The sequence below is a fragment of the Neofelis nebulosa genome, chromosome 16 (assembly GCF_028018385.1).
Source record: "Neofelis nebulosa isolate mNeoNeb1 chromosome 16, mNeoNeb1.pri, whole genome shotgun sequence".
NCBI classification, from domain to species: domain Eukaryota; kingdom Metazoa; phylum Chordata; class Mammalia; order Carnivora; family Felidae; genus Neofelis; species Neofelis nebulosa.
This window is the reverse complement of record NC_080797.1, coordinates 843,740-863,670: the sequence shown is the minus strand read 5'-3', so window position 1 is coordinate 863,670 and position 19,931 is coordinate 843,740. Positions and strand designations below refer to the sequence as shown.

At 62.2% G+C, this 19,931-nt stretch overlaps 1 protein-coding gene across 9 annotated transcripts in view; it reads right to left on the bottom strand.

Moving 5' to 3' along the window:
* Positions 1-855: 855 nt before the first annotated feature.
* Positions 856-19,931, bottom strand: part of KIAA0753 (KIAA0753 ortholog) — a 41,321-nt gene continuing 22,245 nt past the window's right edge. For 7 of the 9 annotated variants that reach the window (XM_058704556.1, XM_058704560.1, XM_058704555.1 and 4 more), the window contains 9 exons: positions 19,402-19,521; positions 18,140-18,229; positions 15,677-15,755; positions 14,682-14,762; positions 11,926-12,093; positions 10,999-11,080; positions 7,784-7,904; positions 7,122-7,346; positions 856-2,040 (listed from right to left, as the gene is read on the bottom strand). In XM_058704556.1, coding sequence (XP_058560539.1) covers positions 1,923-2,040; positions 7,122-7,346; positions 7,784-7,904; positions 10,999-11,080; positions 11,926-12,093; positions 14,682-14,762; positions 15,677-15,755; positions 18,140-18,229; positions 19,402-19,521 — 1,084 coding nt within the window. In that variant the 3' untranslated portion in view covers positions 856-1,922. Of the gene's footprint in view, positions 2,041-2,320; positions 2,454-7,121; positions 7,347-7,783; positions 7,905-10,998; positions 11,081-11,925; positions 12,094-14,681; positions 14,763-15,676; positions 15,756-18,139; positions 18,230-19,401; positions 19,522-19,931 lie in introns of those variants that run through there. The other 2 variants (XR_009255205.1, XR_009255206.1) reach the window with 2 other exon arrangements.

Sequence of the window (19,931 nt, the reverse complement as noted above, 5' to 3'; positions counted from 1 at the left end):
CGCGTCTTTGGCCGCACACGTCTGCTCTCAGATGTGGCGTCCCCCATGCACCAGCCTCGGACGCGGGGTCTGCAGTTCTGCCGGTGGCGGCCACGTCAGGCCACGTCAGGCTGACACGTGGGACAGACTCTCCCCCCCCCAGAACCTTTCCCGGGAAGGGGGCTTTCTCCTTGTGTGCACCTAAGAGAACCCACTGGGCGCCAAGTACTCGCGGGCGGAGGCCCCGCCCTCAGAGCAGACAGACCAGAGAGGCAAGTGCACAGGCCGGGCGCCAGGGACCCACGTCTCCACACACGGGGACACCGGCCACACAGGGGGAGTGCCAGCCGGCTGTGCGGCCGAGAGCCACACGCACGGGCCCAGAGAACCAGCACGGGGACCGGGTGTGAGGCCTGGAGGCTGGGGTGCAGGGCCACCAACGGGGGACTCCCCGTCAACAGCTCCGCACCACTCGCCGGCGACCCCGGTGACTTCTGGCGGCTTATCCCTGCGTCTCTAGAAGGCTTCTCGGCGGAGACTCGCTGTGGGCCGAAGCTGTAACGCAGGCCCCACGTGGAGGCAGGGGGACGGCATTCCGGAACAAAGGGCAGTCTGGGCCGGGCGCCCCCTCGGACAGGGACACGGTGCCCGGGCCGCGCTGCCTGGGGCCAAGGAGGCAGAACACGCCTGAGCGAACTCCGGACACGGGACGTCGTGAGCACGCAGCCCTGAACACAGGCACGACCCCCCGCCCCCCCGGTCTCCCGCACGGACGGGCAAGTACGTGAGGACGAGGAGACAGCGCGGGCCTGCCTGGGTTCCGTCAACCACATCTCTGTCCACGGGAAAAGGCGTGAACCACCTCAGACACGCCCGTCCTTTAAGATCCTGAGTTTATTTTACGAATCACAGCAAACGCTAGCACACAAACGACTCCAGCTACAGACGGCAGACGCCCCGCCAAGTCACGCGCGCCCCTCGCCTCGAAGACCTTCCAGTAGCCTGGGAGCACTTTCCCTTCGGAGGCTGTGTGATGTTTAGGAGCGTGCGCACACGAAGCAAAGCCCAATTTTGCACAGGTCGCGTGATGGGGCAGGTGCACCGCTCCCCGAAACACGTGTACTTGGGAGAAAAGTCCCAGACGTGACGCCGTGCGTTTCATGAAGACGCACGTTATCCTGGGCGCGAATCCTCCCCTCGGGTGGGTCCTCAGCAGGGCTCCGGTCGAGGAAAACTTACGCACGTGCCTTTTCCGTTTCTGAAAAATCAGAGGCTTTCCTCTTGGCGAATCCTGACGGAGCGGGGAGGGGAGAGGGGAGGGGAGAGGAGAGGAGGGACGAGGGCACCGAGCGCCCCCCGCTCTCAGGTGTCTTCCTTTCTTGGGGGGGGAGGGGGCGGGCAGCACATCCAGGCACGTCCGTCCTCCCACCCAGGCCGGTCGGTGGGTCTGGAGGCGGGGGAGGTGCGACCCCGCAGAAGGGACGTGAGCTGGGCGCCCTCCCGGCCCCTCAATTCAAAGGTCTGCGTCCATACGCCCACCAGGGCGAGGCCGGGGACCACGAGGGGCTGAGAGCCAGAGGCGGTGCCGCACACGGGGACTGGCAGGCTCACGGCCGGGTGACGGGGGCTGACGGGGGCTGACGGGGGGTGACGGGAGCATCTCAACCCCGGGAGTGAAACACGTCTTCCGCCACCTGCCAGGACACTCGCGTCACCGATATCTCAACAGAAAAACCACAGTTCGGAAAACACCGTCTCGTCAGGCGATTCACGGTTCCTGGGCACCGATGAACGGCCACCGTCATCAGCCACCGGCTCCACCGCCACGACGACGCGGAGACGCACGTCCTTCCTCTCCCAGGGCAGCGGCCCCGCCCGGAGGGACAGCCGAGGCCAAGGCCACCCGTGGGCCCCGGGGAGGAGGCCCGCCGCAGAGACGGCCTTCACGCGGCGGCCTCCAAGAACTCCGACGTGAACACGGCTTCCGCGTAGTCCTCACATGTGTCCTCCAGCTCCGCGGCCACGGCGCCCAGAGCCTCGTCCACCAGCTCGTCCGAGAAGCTGGAACACAAACCACGGCTGAAGGCGGCCGCCACGCGGGCCCCCGCCCCACCTCCCGGGCTGCCACGCGGGCTGCTCCCTCCCCTGCTCACCCCTCCTCGTGCGCTCACCCGGAGTGGCTCACGTGCAAACTCGACCCCAAGGTGAGAGGCCCCCGCGGCCAGGACGGGACCGCGAGCGCGCCCTCCACACACGGACGCCGACACATCGCGCTCCGGACCCACCGACAGACCGCCCTCAGACCTGCCTCGTGCCCCGCCGGCGCCCGCTCGCAGCTCACCCTGAGCCTGGGAGCGTCCCTCGGCCTGCCTCTCGTGACCTTGACATTTTCCAAACGGCAAGGCCCTCCTCTGGGGAACGACCCCCAATCTGGGCTCCTCTGAGGTTTCTTCACAGTCGCTCAGGTCATCTGCCTTTGGAACAAGGCCACAGAGGGGCCGCTGAGTCCCCTCAGTGCGTCCGTCCGTCTGTCTCGCCGCTGACGGCGACTCTTCTCACCTGCGGTGAGGCCGCCGCTCCCCCCGTGAACCCCGGGAACGGCTGCACGATCGCAGGGGGCATCGAGACTTCTCCTCCCACGTGCCCGAGTCGGCCGGCCACACAACAGCCGCACTGTGACGTGGAGCCCTCCCCGCGCGGTCCTTCCCTCGCTCGCTCCCGTGTGGACGCGGCCCCGCACACTCAAACCCGGCACTTCCCCTGCGGCTCAGCGCCCCACGCCGTCCAGAGCACCCATCAGGCTGGCTGCGTCCCCTGGACGGCCCCAAGCTCGGACCCCCCTTCCGGGCACGTCCTTCAGGCTCGCGGCCTCAGCCCGAAGGGGCCCCGGCAGCCCGGCCGGCAGAAGGGCACTCGGAGCCCGCGTGCTCGGGGCTGCTGGAGGCAATTCTGACACACCCGAGCTCCTCCTCCTGAGACGCTGTTCCCTGTCCGTTCGCTCTCCTTCCTTGCCTGCCTCCAATCTCGGGGGGTCTTTCACTTACATTTCGCCCTGGCCGCTAGCCTGGACGTCACGCACTCCACGCTTCCCTTACCGGCAGTCCTGGACCTCAGCGCCGCCCCTGACCTCCGACCAGCCCGACCGCGGACGTTCCGACGGTTTTCGCAGACAAGCACCGTGGGGTGCTCGTCCGCACGCGCACCCGGGGAGACACATTCACTGTCTCCCGCAGACGACGTTCGCTTCCCGGCACGCTGACCTCGGACACCTCCGTGGCTCCCGTGTGGCCCACCTCTCTTCCGGGACCGTTTCTCACCGGCCCGAACCACACCCATTTACCGTTTCCCACGGCGAACGTGTCCCGGTGAACGTTCTTGGGGGGGCCTCTGCCGGCTTCTCCGGGACCCCCGGCCCCTCCGCGTCGGCCGGCAGCTTCCTGAAGCCTTCCCGCACGCGTGCTTCCCTCTCAACGTAGCTTGTGTCCTGAGTTATCCTGAGCGAGCCGAGGGCACGAGCGACCGCTGTGTTTACTCTGCCGCGCTTCCTACGTCCGTCCGTCACGAACCCGCCCAAACTCCCACAGACACACAAAGGCGCTCTCGTGAGGTCAGACGGCCGAGCTCCCGGCCGGCTCCTTGCTTCCCGCCTTTGCACCCCATGTGGTCCCGTCCCCCCTCCACCAGGCCAGCCGCTCGCTGTGTGTGCTGAAAAGCTCCCCCCGTGGAACCAGCTTTCCCCTTTTCTCTGGAGGCCCCGAACTGGAGCTCATCTCCTCCGGTCCGCCCCTCGCTGGTGCACACGCCCTCCGCTAGCTCAGTCACGAACAGAAACCAAGTTCTTGGACCCTGCGCATCCCGGAACGCGCCTTCCTTCTGCCCACAGACGCCTCAGCCGAGCACAGAGTTCGGGGTTCCGATACCTCATAGCCGTTCTTTCTTCTGACGTGGGAAGGGGCCTGATGAACCCCCTGGAACCTTCTGTGCTCCTCACACGCCTTTCCACGGCGACGCCCTGACGTGCCTTCTGCTGTGTGCGCACACGCCTCACCCACACGCCACGACAGGCCCTGTCCTCACAGCCGGGAGCTCCTGCCGTCAGATGAACGTCTGTGTCCCTGCGAGGTAAGTAAGCCGAAGCCTCGGCCCCAGGGGCGGACGGGCACTCAGGCCCCCAAGGACAGCTGCCGCGGGTCCAGAAAGCAGGTCGCCGACACCCACCCGCACGCGGCCCTGCCGCTGAAGCCACGGGTCTGTGGCCCACCTCCGAGCACCTGAGATGGAATTGCTGGACAATCCTCTAATGTGTAGTAACATCTTTTCTTGCCTTTTTATTCTTCTCCAGAGATTAGGCTTTTTCTTTGAAGCTTTTCCAGTGAATTCACCACATTCATGACGTTTTTAATTGCTGATATTTTTACTCTCTAGAAACCTCTTTTCTCGGGTATCCATTCGTTCCCTGGCATACCCGCTCCCTTCGCTTCTCTGGGATGTGATCCTGGGCGCGTAGTGTGGAGGCCGCCTCCGCCTCCTCCTCCTCCGCCTCCTCCTCCGCCTCCGCCTCCGCCTCCGCCTCCTCCTCCTCCTCCGCCGCCGCCTCCTCCTCCTCCTCCTCCTCCTCCTCCTCCTCCTCCTCCTCCGCCTCCTCCTCCTCCACCTCCTCCTCCTCCTCCTCCGCCTCCGCCTCCTCCTCCGCCTCAGGCTGCACGGGGCAGTGGCCCAGGCCCTGGCGTGGGCTGCCCGTCTGCCCGTCTGGTCACAGCTCTGTGGCGCTGGGGGCGGGGCCTCCGCGCAGGCCTGGCGCCCTCGTCCCTGGTCCCAGCGCTCGGCTCCCTCCTTGGTTCTTTCCCGTCTGCCGTCCTTTATGGTTTTATGCCTTTCACGTGGTCGCCCGGTGACGTGGCGCCAGGCCACGGATTCAGGAAGGAGATAAACGCACGGCGCCCACCTGCCCTCTCCCCACAAGTCTCCGCGGCCGCTGGCGAGTCTGCTTCCCCTGAAAGCGTCCCGGCCCGGGCCCCCTCTGGCCAGCACGCTACTTACGCCCAGCCCGTGTCACCTGCTCCCTCTCGTCACGGGAGCAGCACGTTTCTTCGGGCGTGAGGAGGGTGGACACGTCACAAGCAAGAGAAGGGCCGGGCTCGCTCCCCTCCCCCGAGAGGCTACCGGACGGAGCCGGCCGTCCTGGCTGCTCCACCAAGGCCCGGTCAGCACAGGCCTGTCCTTGGGAGCGCCTGCCCGAGGAACAAGGCCCAGAGACAACAGAGAGCTGGAACGTTCGATGCACGGTGACCTGAGGGTCGAGGGCACCAGGGGAGACGTGTACAAGTCATTCCTTCCACGCTCAGGCGGCGCTGCCCTATGTCCGGAGAATGACGAACGAAACGCGCCACGAGCCACGGGACGGGTCCGTCTTCCCTGGCTTGTTGTGGGTTCCCCATACGCCGTCAGCCTCACGAGCCCCGGCAGCTCTGGGGACGCGTCGCGCCAGCAAACACGAGGACCCGCGGCCGCCTCCCCTCCTCCCCAGAAAGTAAACGAGCGAAGGTCTCCACGCTCTGGACGGCACCGCGTCAAGAGAGGTCTTGGCACCTCAGGGTGAGCCTGAGGGGCCGAGCACAAGTGGTCGTCCCCGATCCCACACGAGAGCCCACCGCGACGGGAGACGGACGCAAAAGTCTCCAAGCAGAGACATGATGGGAGAGCGGAGGAGAGACGGCCACCGCCTCGCCTGGGGAGGACAGAAGGCAGGCGGCAGAATGGGAAGGCAGAGGAAGCCGGAGGGTCTGAGGAGGGCGATGCCGGGGAAACGCGAGCTGGCCGCCCCCCCGAAGGGGACCCCTGGCAGGTCCAAGCCCTGCGAACGACGGGGGCGGGCGGAGGCGAGGGGCCGGGAGCCGGTGAGTGCGCGAGTGTGCGGGAAAGCCGCGACGGGCGCAGAACAATCGGCAGGCGAAAGAGGCTCCAACTGCACCGGCCTGAACCTGCCCGAGGAAGCGCAGGCCACAGCTCGGCACCCGCTCGACGACGGCGGTCCACGGGTGTGCAAGCAGTGACGCCCAGAAGGAATCTCATCTGGGGCTGTATTTAAAAGGAGCGGCTTCATGGGGCGCCCGGGGGGCTCAGTCGGTTGAGCGTCCGACTTCGGCTCAGGTCACGATCTCGCGGTCCGTGAGTTCGAGCCCCGCGTCGGGCTCTGGGCTGACGGCTCGGAGCCTGGAGCCTGTTTCCGATTCTGTGTCTCCCTCTCTCTCTGCCCCTCCCCCGTTCATGCTCTGTCTCTGTCTGTCTCAAAAATAAATTAAAAAAAAAAAAAATGTTGAAAAAAAAAAATAATAAAAAAATAAATAAATAAAAGGAGCGGATTCAGGGGCGCCCGGGGGGCTCAGTCGGTTGAGCGTCCGACTTCAGCCAGGTCACGATCTCGCGGTCCGTGGGTTCGAGCCCCGCGTCGGGCTCTGGGCTGACGGCTCGGAGCCTGGAGCCTGTTTCCGATTCTGTGTCTCCCTCTCTCTCTGCCCCTCCCCCGTTCATGCTCTGTCTCTCTCTGTCCCAAAAATAAACAAAAACGTTGAAAAAATGAATGAATGAATGAATAAAAAAATAAATAAATAAATAAATAAATAAATAAATAAATAAATAAAAGGAGCGGATTCAGGGGCGCCCGGGGGGCTCAGTCAGTTGAGCACCCGACTTCAGCTCAGGTCGTGATCTCGCAGCTCGTGGGTTCGAGCCCCGCGTCGGGCTCTGTGCCGACAGCTCGGAGCCCGGAGCCTGCTTCGGATTCTGTGCCTCCCTCTCGCTCTCTGCCCCTCTCCCACTCGTGCTATGTCTCTCTTATAAATAAATAAACCTTAAATAAGTAAATACATAAAAAAATGAAAATTTGGATTTACACATCTTTTGACGAACCATTCGAATACCGAAAAAGCCTCCGTCCTCAACTACTCCAGCAGCCCCACCCGCGACCTCTGCACTCCCGACCGTCTCCTGCCTGGTAGCGTTCTGAGTCCCGTCACTGACCAGACGGGACGCCGTCGCCCCCACCCAAACAGGCGGCGAGCAGAGGAAGCCCTCCGCCAGCCTCTCTGTGAGCTGAGGCGCGGCACCCGCTCCCCAAGCGGAGGCCGCGACGCCGTACTGACCTCTCGGCCATCAGCCAGGGGTTGAAGGCGCCCACGGCCTCGTGCGCGGTCGCGCGGAGATACTGCTCGAAGCGGCTGCAGGCGTCGCGGATGCTGCACCGCATGCCTGGGGGCACCCGGAGGGCGGTGCGGCCTTCCTGCCGCAGAGACTCTTCCGGAAGGCGCGGAAGGGGAGCCTCCCTCTTCTCAGACTCCTCGCCAGCGTCCACACTTGCATCCAGGGAGCTGAGGGGACAGGTAATAACCGGCGAGCTCAGATGGCCCACGAGCAACAGCGTGCCGTTCCTCCCACCCGACGAGCCAGGGCTCGTCTCTCTCTCTCTCTGCCCCTGAGCAAAGCCAACACCCCCGCGGCCCCCGACGCCCGCCCCGCGCGGGCATCGCTGTTCCGCACGCCACGGGGCTCTGGGGGCAGGTGTGCCACGGGATCCGCACAGCCGGGCGGTGCCGCCCCCCCCCCCCCCCCCCCCCCCCCGTAAACACTGCCTCCGGCACGGCGTTCACCGGCCCGTGTCTTACGGCCTCGCCGCTTCACCGGGCCTCCCTGGAGCTCGGCGAGATTGGGCCCCAGGCCCCGAGAAAGGATTTCCTCGTCCTGAGGGAAGCAACGGACTCGGGCGTCTCACAGCACCGGAGGCCGAAGCAGCCTGGGTGCCACTTACTTGCCATTGCGAGGTCTTTCCAACACGATGCTCGCGCCCGGGTCTTTGCATGCGGGGCTCTTTGTGGTCCCGACTGGATGAGGAGAGAGAGGCCTTTCACCTACCGCCGGGAGCGTCTGCTCTAGAAGAGAGGCACACAGCGGCCGCAGATAAACACCAGCCCACGGGCCCTAGAGCCGCCCCAGCGGCCGGCCCGTGAGGACGCCGCTCGCACCTCTCCCAGCCTGGCGGCCGGCAGCGCAAACACGCTTGTTTTCAAGGAAAAGGTGAATTTAAAGGCACGACGAGGAATCAGTTTTAAGAAACCACGGGCTCCTGGGGCGCCCGGCTGGCTCAGTCAGTCAAACGTCCGACTCTTGATTTCAGCTCAGATCGTGATCTCAAGGTTCTTGAGTTCGAGCCCTGGGTGGGGCTCTGTGCTGTCAGCTCAGAGGCTGCTTGGGATTCTCCCTCTCCCTCTCTCTGCCCCTCCCCACCCCCTCTCAAAATAAGTAAACGTTACAAGGAAAGAAAAGAAAGGAAACGACGAGCTCTTCTGGAAGCATCCGTGACCTCTGAGGACACTCCGGGAAATGGTGGGTGCCAGGCTCTGTGGGCACTGATTAGGTCCGGCCACCTGTTCGAGGAGTCTGAAGGGGTTGGGGTCGTTTTTTAACCTTTTAAGGGGTTCATTATGGAGGAAGGAAAAAAGCAGTTACATCTCAACCCTGACTCGTCCCCGGGATGAGTTTTCCGCTGGCAGAAACCTGCACGACGACGGTGAGCGTGCGAGCCCAACTGCACTGCGGGCTTGGCGGCTCCCGTGAGCGGTGGGTTATTTATAAACTCAAACGAATCAAATGCACTTCAGGCACAGAAGAGAACGTGTCCTCAGGCAAGGAGCGTCCGTGAGTCCAACCACTTCCCCCGATCCACACGAACGTGCCTGCGATTCCCACATCAGTCGGTTTCTGTAAACATATGACTAAAAACGGTCTTCAATTTTTCACACACCGAAGAGAGAAGATACGGGAGTAGACACCGCACTCTGCAAAAGCCAGCTCTAAATTTGGTTTTGTGGTGCAACCGAGCACAGCGCCAGACTGACCAGAAACCGGATTCTCACTGGGATGCAAGCATCCAGACCCTGATCTCGGCTCTCAGGGTCCCACAGAGCGCACTGGAAGCCATGCGGTCATCAACGTGACCGGTGATTTAAAGTGTCCCCGAGAAAGGAACACGGAGCCCTTGATAAGCCGGGCTTCTGCACGAGGCAGTCCCGCTTCTGGGCCAGGGGCCCAACCACGGGGCGACCCCTGCCCCTCCTGTGCCTCTTCTGCTCCCACACGGCGGACTCGCTAGTAAGCGGTGGCTGGGAGGTCCCCCTGCGAGGCCCGCGCCAGGCGTGCGTGGCAGGACGCACAGGGAGGAGGATGAACTCTGGCCCCAGGAATCCGCGGCTTAGCCGGAAGAGGAGATAGGCTCGCAGGTGAGGGAGCACGGGTGGGGTCGCATGACCCCCACTTCCCGAGCGTCCCCTGTCCCCTGCCCTGTGACGGTGACGGGGGTTTGGAGGGCAGACACTGCCACAAGCACAGAGCCGAGCCTGGACGGTCACAGACAATGCAAAAGGACCAAGTCAGCACCATGTTTGGACAGCTCGTCTTTCTGCCAAAACTCGACATGCCACACGCTCGGTCCAGGCTGACGCCCCCGGGCTCCCGTTTCGGAAGCTGCAGGGACTCGGCTCGGCGGCGAGCCTCCCACCCCGACACGCGGCGTTCACTGCCCGTGCGACAGCGCTTCCCCGCATCCAAGAGGGGGACAGCCACTGCTACCAAACGTGCGTAAGTATAATTCTCAGAGGTGAACAGAAGAGCGGACGCCTTCCCAGCGACCGGCACGAGAACCCTCTGCACACGTCACAGGCACTTTTCTTCAGGGCAGATCGCCGACCTGCGACCGGCACGAGAACAAAGGGACCTTCCCCTCTGCACACGTCACAGGCACTTTTCTTCAGGGCAGATCGCCAACCTACACACACGAGCTAAAACCGCACAGCTTCTAGAAGGAAACGAGGCTCTCTTCTCAACTTGGGAACAGGCAAAGATTTCCTAGATCAGAAACGGAAAATCTATACAAAAAAAAAACGATGTTAGACTTTTCAAAATTAAAGATATTTGCCTATAAAGAAATACATTTGAGAAAACACATAGGTGAGCAAAACACAGAAAACATCTGCAAACGTCTGTGGAGACTCGTGGCTGCCGTGGAAGGGGAAGCAAGACAAAACAATTTTTAAATGCACAAAACATCTGGACACCTCACGAAAGAAGATATGCCAGTAGCTAATATCAACAAGAATCACTATTCGTCAAGGATCCGTGAAATTAAAGCCACAATGGGACATCGGCATGCGTCCATTAAAGCGGCCACGATTAAAGACCTAAAACGTGCTACACAGGACAGCGCCTCAGGGAAAGACTCGGCAGTTTTTTACAAAGTTAAACACATACCCAGCCCCATCACCTGGCAAGTCCGCTCATGTGTTTATCCAAGAGAAGTAAAAACTTACGTGAGCACAAACTTTCCATAAATATACTCGCAGTACACGGGATCCCCCGTGGACAAGAGCACACAAGAGCATGTCCACAGGGGACCGTCGTGGACAAGAGCGTGCACACACACGGGACCCCCGCCCCACCCCTCCCGTGGACAAGAACACACACACACACAGCATCCCCTGTTTGTGAAAATTCTAGAACTGACAACCTAGCCTGCAGTGCAAACAACACATTGGGTCCCGGGGTGGGGGTGCCGACTGGAGAGGAGCACGGGGGGACCCTTCCAAGGTGACACGGTGGCCCGAATTTTGACAGGAGTTTGGGTAACAAGGGCATATCCATTTGTCAAAACCCATCCAATGACACAACTAAGATCTGTGCTTTTTATTACATGTAAATTTTATCTCAAAAGGAAAAAAGGCTGTAAAGACACATGAAATCCTAGCTGCTGAGACACATGTTGCAACATTCAGGACCGTGCCTGCCGGTGCCCGGAACTTTCTCTGGAACGTGCATCCAAAAACGGGACGGACAGACGGACGAAGAGCAGACACACCATAAAACGAATGGAGGCTAGAAGGTGGCAGGTATGCGCGTGTCCACTGCCAAGGCTTTTCAACTTTCCTGCATGTTTGAAATTGTTCAGAACACAACGTGGGGGGGGACACTCACCACTCTTCCCTTCCTGCGTCCACACACGGGGATCAGCATATACAATTTCATTGTATCTTCGGCGAACCATCTCCTGGTATTTCTTCAAAAAAAAAAAAAAAAAAAAAGTTTAAGTTACGAGAAAAGATTAGTTTCATTACAAAGCAGGTGTTGTGGTTCAGCAGACCCCACTGATACAGACACGGCCAGAAATGGGCGTGTGCCTGGCCAGGAAGCGAGTCAAGTTCATGAGGCAAAGTCTAAAAGGAAACAAAGCGGTTAACCTGACGGATGGAGACCAGCACTGTCCGCGAGAACTCACTGGCAAGAGGGAAGCGTTCCGCCTGCTGCTAACTCCTGAGCCCCCAAAAGCCAGGCCGTGTGCATCAGCAGTCTTCCCTGATGTACAGTTAGGTCCACGCAATTCTACAGACGGCCACGCTGGACACGGCAGGTCCCCACGTTACCCCCGAGAAGGGAAGTCGGTTCCCTGATCACTAAGTCTCTACTTAGGGGCAAATCCAGGATGCAGGCAGGAGGCAATGCTGCTGTGGGGGTCCCGAGCCCCCGGGGGACTGTACCGGCCGCGGCCACACCACTCCCAGCCTCACTGTGGGTCAGCACCCTGCTCTGGACCGTCCAGGGCCTGGGCTGGCTGATGTCTGGGGCTAAAACCCCAAGAGAAAAGAGTCCCAAAGCGGAGCCCCAGATGCTAAGCAAGGAAGGATGGTGTGATGTGTGAGGAGACCACGCTCGGGGCCGGAGGAGTCGAGGGGCGCAGACTCGAGTCCCTGTGGTTCTCCAGCTGTCTGTCGGGGGCACCGCACGTCACTTCCCGAGTTCTGTGTCGGGAGGGCACTGACACTTCAACCCCATCGTGTCGAAATCACCTGACCCCGGGCCCTACACTTGGCTGCAGGTGAGCTGGGGGGCGGCCCCTGACCTCACCTCCATCTCCTCCATGCGCAGCATCATGGTGTCCAGAAACGGGCTGTCCCTGCCGCCTGCCCCGGGGGCCCGGGCTTGCGACGCCAAGACGTCACAGCGGAGCGCGGTGCCTTCCAGACAGTCGCCCTGCTGGCGGAGGCTGCCGGGCCCCCCGTCCGCGGCCACAGCCTACGAAGCAAAGGAAGGGCGGAGGGGCGATGAGAACCAGGGGGCCGCAGGGAAGCAGCCCCGCAGCGCGTCCACGCCATCCCCCCCCCCCCCCCGCCCCTCCTGTGGCCACGCGCCCGAAGCCGTCGCGTCCACACAGTCTCCGCCACCGCCATTCAGACAGCCGCACTGGCCAATCACCGTGCTCGCCGTCGACGACAAGGCTCGGGGTCGCCGCCCCTGCCGGTCGGGAAACAAACGCCTTCCCTGCGCTACACCCAGACACGGCCGGTGCCTCGCGTGTCCTGTCCCGGAACACGGACCTACACGGATCTATTCCCTTCTGGTTCATCGCTCCCGTGACCGGTTCGCGACAGGTTCGCGACACCACGAGGGTCCTCATCCTGCGCCACGAGCCCGTGAGAGCTTGCCCGGCGCCTCCCGCCCTGCGTGCGCGCCCCAGTAGGCGGAGCGCCGCTGCGTGCGCGCCCTTGACTCTCACGGCGGCTGGAACGTAGAAGGTCGGCCGGAAGTGACAGCGTCGGGCCCTGGATGGGACACTTCCGGGGCTGCGGACCCCGGCTCGACCCGCGGGACGCGCCTGCTCCGTGGTCGAGCCCCCTGCGCCTCCCTCTCACCCTCGTCCGCCCTGCGGAAACACGCGTTCGGCCTCAGAGCTAGCAGGGTGGGGCGCGCACGTGTGCCCGGGGACATGCGGGGAACAGTTCCCACCAGGGAATCTGAAAACCTTCCAACAGATCACAGGGGGAAATGTATCAACGGCCAATAATGACAGAAGGAAATGCCCACCCTTAAAATTATGTACAATCAGGTGACTAATCAATACAATAAAATTACAAAAACTCTAGAGAAAACGAACCCAGGAACTCAGGTCTCCTTAATGGAGACGCGTTTGCACATGTAGCCCTTTTCCTCTGTAAGGACCATGAATCAAGGATACCGTGTGTGGGGGCACCCGGGTGGCTCGTCAGACTCTTGATTTGAGTTCAGGTCTTGATCTCACGGTTCGTGACTTTGAGCCTCGCGTCGGGCTCCGTGTCTCCCTCTTTGTCTCTCCCCCTTCCCTGCTCATGCTGTGTCTCTCAATAAATATCAAAACAAAAATTAAGAAAAAGAAAAAAGAATACCGCGTGCCCTTAAAAATGATAAGGACGCTGACTGTGCCCTGATGTGGAGGCATCGCCCCAAGGTGAAGAAGCCAGGTACAGAACAGCATACGGTGCTCGTTAGCTGGGTGGTCTAACCTCTCACACTTCTGCCGAAGTGTGTGAATCTTTAGGCAAGTGCATTTCAGCTTCTGATTGGGAAACAAAAAACAAGGAACAACTTGTGCATTCTGGAAAGACCCACTCCAGGCGCTCAGTGGGTGACCAGAGCAGCAGCAGACGGACGCACTACGCCAGAGCCTCCGCGAGCTCTTTCCTGGCGTCGGAGGTGGTCGCGTCCACCAGGAAACCCGTCGGGGTTGTATTTCACTGGCGGGGTGCCACCGGTGAAGGTCTTCTCCGCTCTAGGATGGGCCTTCTGACGGTTCGTGTCGCAGGCCCCACGGGTTCTCTACGACTTAACATGGAAAACGAGACTTCCTACATCGTCATGCCAGCTTCGATGAGGTTTCCTGCTCGTTCTGCCCCGTCATTTACACACACAGACTCCCGGGTGCCGCAGGGGGCGGTCTGCGTGGCGCCGACATCTAACCCCGAGCACAACTACCCCGCGTGGCTCTAACGGCCACGTCGCACCCACAGAGCAATTCTCAAGCGCCAGGCCGGCCCGCTTGCCACGCGCGGACTCGCCGACAGCGCGGGGGGTCACTCGGGACACCTCCCGGGTCAGGCGTTCTGCCGGGAAGGGAGTGGCACGTGGAGGCCACACTGCACGAGGCACGGCCGGTGGGCGCGAGCTAAACGCAGGCCTTCCTCTTCCGCTCGGCGCAGCCTCACCTCACACGCGCCTCCGTCACCAAACGCCGGGGCGGTAAAACGACGGTTGTGAAGACCGGGCAGCGGCGGCGCGGCAGGGAGGCCCCCGCCCGGCCCCCAGAGCACACCTGCCGTGCCCTCGTCGGCCCCGAGCACGTGCAGTGGGAGCCGCCGGCCGGCGCCCAGGCCCACACAGACTCGGCGGACCGGCCGGCGGCGCCCACCTGACGGCCCGAGCCCAGGCAGGGCAGGAACGGTCCCACGAACGCGGGACACAAGTCCCCCGGAGGACCGCGCGACAGCAAGACGTGCTTCTGTCTGTCCGGGCTGTACCGCCTTCTCCCCGGCCGGCTCTTCCCCGAGCTAGGCCAGACCCCGGTCGTTATCAGGCGCTCGACACACGCTCGCCTGACAGCGCGCGCCGGGCCCTCCACACAGAGACCGCGCCACGCCCGAGCAGAGCTGGGCTGGATGGGAGGGCAAGAGGCGGCCAGCGCCCGGCCATGGCGTGTCCTCCGGGAGAGGACGGAGCCACGGACAGAACCCCGTGGCTGCAGAGGTTGCCGTGAGCACCAGGGGGCCCGACGAGTCAGAGGAAAACCGACGTCCTGAGTAGGATCTGCCAGTGCGGTGACACCCCCACCGTGGCCACACCGGTGCACGCACCTCGTCCGTAGGCCGGGCTGTCGCCGTGTCTGCTGGCGGCCGGTCCTTCGGCACCTCCGCTTCCAGAGAAGAGTTGACTCTCTGTTAAAACAGACAGGCACGTTTGTGATTACACAAGTCTGCGGCCCGTGGCCGTACAGATGAACTGTGACAGGAACCTCTGCGTGGACCTGCTCATCAGCTTCGGCTACATCAGGCTCCCCGGCAATTCCAGGCACGTGTTCTCATGAAAATAAACACCACGTGTGGATCCTGGTTTTCTGGCCCTTTTCTTCCCTCAACTTTGGGAACGCGTCTCCGCTCCAGTCTCCCCAACGATGAAACGGGGAGACGGGACGACAGGGTCACTAAGAGCACTCCCAGTCCTGCATCCCGGAGACTTCCAGGGCTCCCGGCCCCGCACCCCGGAGATTTCCGGGGACGCCAATAATAATTACACATTTCTTAAACCAGAGGCACAGAACTCCGGGGCCTGTTCAGGGACCCAGAATGTCATTCGTTCTGTGTAAGATCACGACAGTGTCCGTGGGCTCATCTGTTCACACGGACGGCACCGTTTCCACAGCCGGCAGATCTGAGGGGCCACCTCCTCCTCAGGAGAGGGCAGCGTGTGCACAGACGTGGTCCCAACAACCCCTCCCTCGGGAACCAGCCAATCGTTCCAAAGCACTGAGGCGAGAGTGCCCAGGACTTCTGCGGAAGCAGGTAACCGAACACCGGAGTCACCAACAGATCTATTTGATTAGGGATGCAAACTGTCGCCCAAACTCGTTCCCCAAACTAGAAGCTCCCCTTTCTCAAAGGTGGGACTTTGTCTCTCTTCCCCTGGTCTGTCCCTCACAGACACCAAAGACCCATCAGTGGCGGCGGTGGATTGCACACTCCCGCACGGGCCTGCACGTCTGCGCGGCACCGCGGCCCCCAGCCGCCTCCGAAGCGACCCCCCTGTTATTCCGGCACTTCCAAGCACGAGGAAACGAGACACGCCGGGTTACCTGGGCCTTGACCAGGAGAGGCTTCAGACGCTCCAGAACCGCCTTCTCCACCCTGTCTGCTAACTGGGCAGCAGAGTCACTGGGTCGAGACAAAATCAAAAATTAAAATCAGAAGCAGAAGATACCCTATTTTGTGCATTTACGTACTACCCCGGGTGGAGGAAATGAAACGATTATAAAACCAAAGTGCTTCTCCGATCGTGAAGGCCACGCAAAGTCCCCGGGGGCCTCTGTAAAATGCAGACCCGCAGTCGGCCGGCGGTGTGAGGCCCGAGACTGCGTTTCCAACAAGCCCCCAGGTGGCGCGACGCGGCTGGTCCTGGACCCGCCCTGAGGACACTTCTTCACCTCTGAAGACGTACGTTGGGCTCTCGGTGCGTTTTAAAAAATAACGGCTGCCTTTAAACAACCGAAGAGGACAGAACATGGAAGAAATCAAGCTAATCCTGCTCGGTCTCCAAACCCCACAATCGCGGAGTCAGACCTAAGCCCCCAGAGACAAGGAGAAGATGGAAAACAGGACAGGAGTGATGAGGAACCGAGCTGAGCCGAGAGAGCCGAGAGCACGCAAACCCCCGCGCGCCCCGCTGACCACACGGGTGCAGGGCTGGCAGGACAGGCACGGGGGGGCCTGCGGGGCCGCGAGGCGAGTCCAGGATGGCCGAGAGGCAGGACCCGGGGGCCCTTCCCTGCCCGGCACAACTCACACCTGCCCGGTTCTGCCTCGGGACGTCTGGGGGCCCCTCCCCTGCACGAGCAGCCGCCAAACAGGGTGTAGGGGCAGGTGCCCTCCCGGAGACAGGGGGCCCCGCAGGCCGGCTGGGCGCTCCGGGGACACCAGGTCTCGCCCTCCGGGGTCTTCTCTGCACACGCTCATCTCTGACCCGCCCTCAGGAAAGGCCCGAAGACCGACATGAGGGTCCCTGGCGAGCAGTCTGCCAACGCGCCCCACGGAGTAGAGCTCGGCCGGGACGGCACCACAAGGGCAGGTCTCCGCGAGGAAACCAGCACACTGAGCGGCGCCTCGTCTCACACGGGAACTCGGTCAGGATGGACGGCGGACGGGAAAATACGGCTCAGGCTGCAGAGCAGTTGGAAGAAGACGCAGACGAACATCTCAGGGCCCTAGCGTTGGAGGGGACCCCCGAGACCAGACACAGAACGAGCTTACGTGAAAAAAAAAAAATGGGAGATTGGTCTTATCAAACCTTGACACTTCTTCCTCAACAAGATACCGCTAGGAAGCACACTCGCCACCGAGCCCCAGCTGCCTGACTCGCCCCGGACCTTGCCCCTGACCTCCTGGGACACAGGCCCGGACCCGCCGTCTTACACCAGCAGCTCTAACCCTGGTCTGCGCTCGCTTCTCAGATCTCAGGACCGCACAGCGTCCGTCAGGGATACGTCCGTAGGGACAGACGTCCGGGTGGAGGCGATGAAAGGTGAACAGGGGTCGGGACGGCATTCGCTCTGGGGAGGAGGGGGTGGCCGAGGAGGGCGCGTGGGGACAGTCCGTGATGGCCTGTTCCTGGCTGGAGCCGCTGTCCACGCACATTTACCACGTGTGACCGCTCGAGGGACAAGCGGGCACGGTGGGCTGCAATCTGGCCATCTGGCCAGGAGATGGTGGGTAGGAGTCCTAACGCCCCGCCCCGTCGGAGACAGTCCCATCACAGAGGCTGCGTAGGGACGTACGGCCGCGGGGCCCGAGAGCGTCAGCAGGAGAATGAGCCCCTTCCAACCCTAAGGCCCCATGACTTCACTACCGACGGGGCCTCTTTCGAGCGGGAGGGACGAGCGTCCGTCCTGATGGGTGGCAGGATGCACTGTCCCAAGAGAACCCCGCTCGTCTGACCTCGGGGCAAAGTGCCGTCCGTCACGGCAGCAGAGTACCAACCTCCTCTACAAACCTCAAGAGCCCGCTCGGGCGACTTGTCTGCGCAGGGTGGACCCCGAACACCGTGTCTGTGCACTCAGCCACGTGACCTGGACACACGCGTCAACCTCCTCCCTCCGAGAGCGGGGTCCTCTGGGACAGAGACGCAGGCCGGCCCCTCAGGCGGCTCCCCTAAACCGCCACCTTTGCTCAGTATCAAACTCCACACGAGAGAGATACTTCCGAGCAAAAACACCGCGTAAGGACACGCGGGCAGGCCCACACGGTCCGGGGCGCAGGCACGCAGACCGGCCAGGGCAGGCGAGCGCTCACCGCTCCTCAGGCGCGAACGGCACCCGTTCCTGCGGTCTGGGGTTCAGTCCCGCCCGCGGTCGTCCCACTAGAGCCCACGTGGAGCCGAGCGAGCCCAGCGGACGGGGCGGAAGGCCACCCGACGGTCCCGGGCCCGGGGGGCTTCTCAGGAGCAGACAGCCCGTCGGCACATCCACACGGGAAGCGTGAGCTCCCCAACGGCCGCGGGAGGGGGCGGGCCGGACCGTGGCTTTCCGCACCGGAGGCAGGCTCACCTCTGCCTGTGCGCGCCGTCCGCGCCCGCGGCTTTCACCTCCTCCAGCTCCTTCAGTGTTTTGTGAGCTTCAGCGTCGAGCCAGGCGAGTCTGGAGAACGGCAAACAGTGAGACCCACCCGCCCGGACCTGCAGGCCGCCATCGCCACGGACAGGCACCCTGCAGGTGACACCGCCACCTGCAGAGGGCTCCCCGCCCGGTGCTCTGCACAGCAACACCAACACGCGGAGGCCCTCCGGTCCGTGGGGACGGCGCCCCGGACCGCCCACAGCTATCCTCAAGAAACCGAGCCCTCGCCGTGTTTAGGATTTCCTGTCTGACCACCAAGTGACCCTGCTGCTGTGTCTTCCAGTTCAGAGAGGCCCCCCCCCCCACCGCCCTCTGGTGGGCATGGTCATAGCCGAGTCACATGAAACCAGAAAGGCAGAACAGAAGCCGAACAGATTTGGGGGACGGGGGGCGGAAGGGCTTCAAACCTGCCAGTCAGGGTACGTGAACAGCATCCAAGTGCTTAATGGCCCACATTCATTTTTGCTTTCCCATAACACAGGAGCGATCTTGGCCACGCAAACAGCCCTGTTGTCACTGAGCCCCTCCAGAATGTTCTCACCTCACCCCCCACTCAAGTCCATCCCAGGGTCCACGAAGCCCAGGCCTCTGCAGCAGGGAGCGGCCGGCCCCCTCCAGCCCTTACCCTCCCGTTCTGCCTCAGACCACAGACATGCCCATCCATGACTGTACATCATGGGGCTGGGATCATTTTGCCCCGTTTCTAGAAGTGTTCACAGAGTGCACCGCTGTACCACAGACAGAACAGGAACTGGTGGACCACTGATGCACACACAATGTTTGAGTGAACGAAAGAAGAAGGACTGAGGGGCGCCTGGGGGACTCAGTCGGTTGAGCGTCTGACCTCAGCTCAGGTCACGATCGCACGTCTGTGAGTTCGAGCCCCGCGTCGGGCTCTGCGCTGACAGCTCGGAGCCCGGAGCCTGCTTCGGATTCCGTGTCTCTCTCTCTACCTCTCCCCCCGCCCACAATCTCTCTCTCAAAATAAAGACATGAAAAAAAATTATTAAAAGAAAATAAGGGGTGAAAGGGAGGCTCGCTGTCTACCCTGTACACTTGGACAGGAAAGTCGGGGGTTACGCGTTCTATAACCGGCTTTGCACGTGCGCGCGCGCACACACACACACACACACACACACACACACACACGAAAGAAGAGTTCACTCAAAGATTTGGAAAACAGCGGCACAAACCTCATGGCTTCGTGTGCAACAGCATCTGTCAACGCACTGGCCTCCTGAGCCTCTTCCTGCTGGACAGACCGCTCTCTGGCGGCATCTCTGGGGCCGGGCCTCACCTTCAGCCAGGCGGCACTACAAAACACGGAGAGTCACGCCCTGGGGACCCCTCCCGGGACAGCCAGCCCCGAGGACACGGATGCAAGCAGGGGCCGGGGCCGGAGGAGGAGGGAGCCGCCCCGGGATCCAGGCTCAGTGCCCACGGAGACGCTTTCCTCTGCGCCCCCCACACGCCACCGCGTGTCGAGTGGAAGAGAGCTAGGGGTGAGCGTCAACAAAGCCCCGCTAGAACCCAGATTTAACGTGACCCAATTACTTTCCACAGTGCAGAGCGGCCGTCTCCCGCGGGCCTGACCCAGCACCGTGACCCACCGCCTTCCCCGCGCTCCACACACACCCAGGTCTCTCTGGTCTGCGGCGTAGACTTCCACCGACTGACATTTTTTTGAGCTTCCACGTGAGTTCGCGGCTTTGTGCCGGGACAC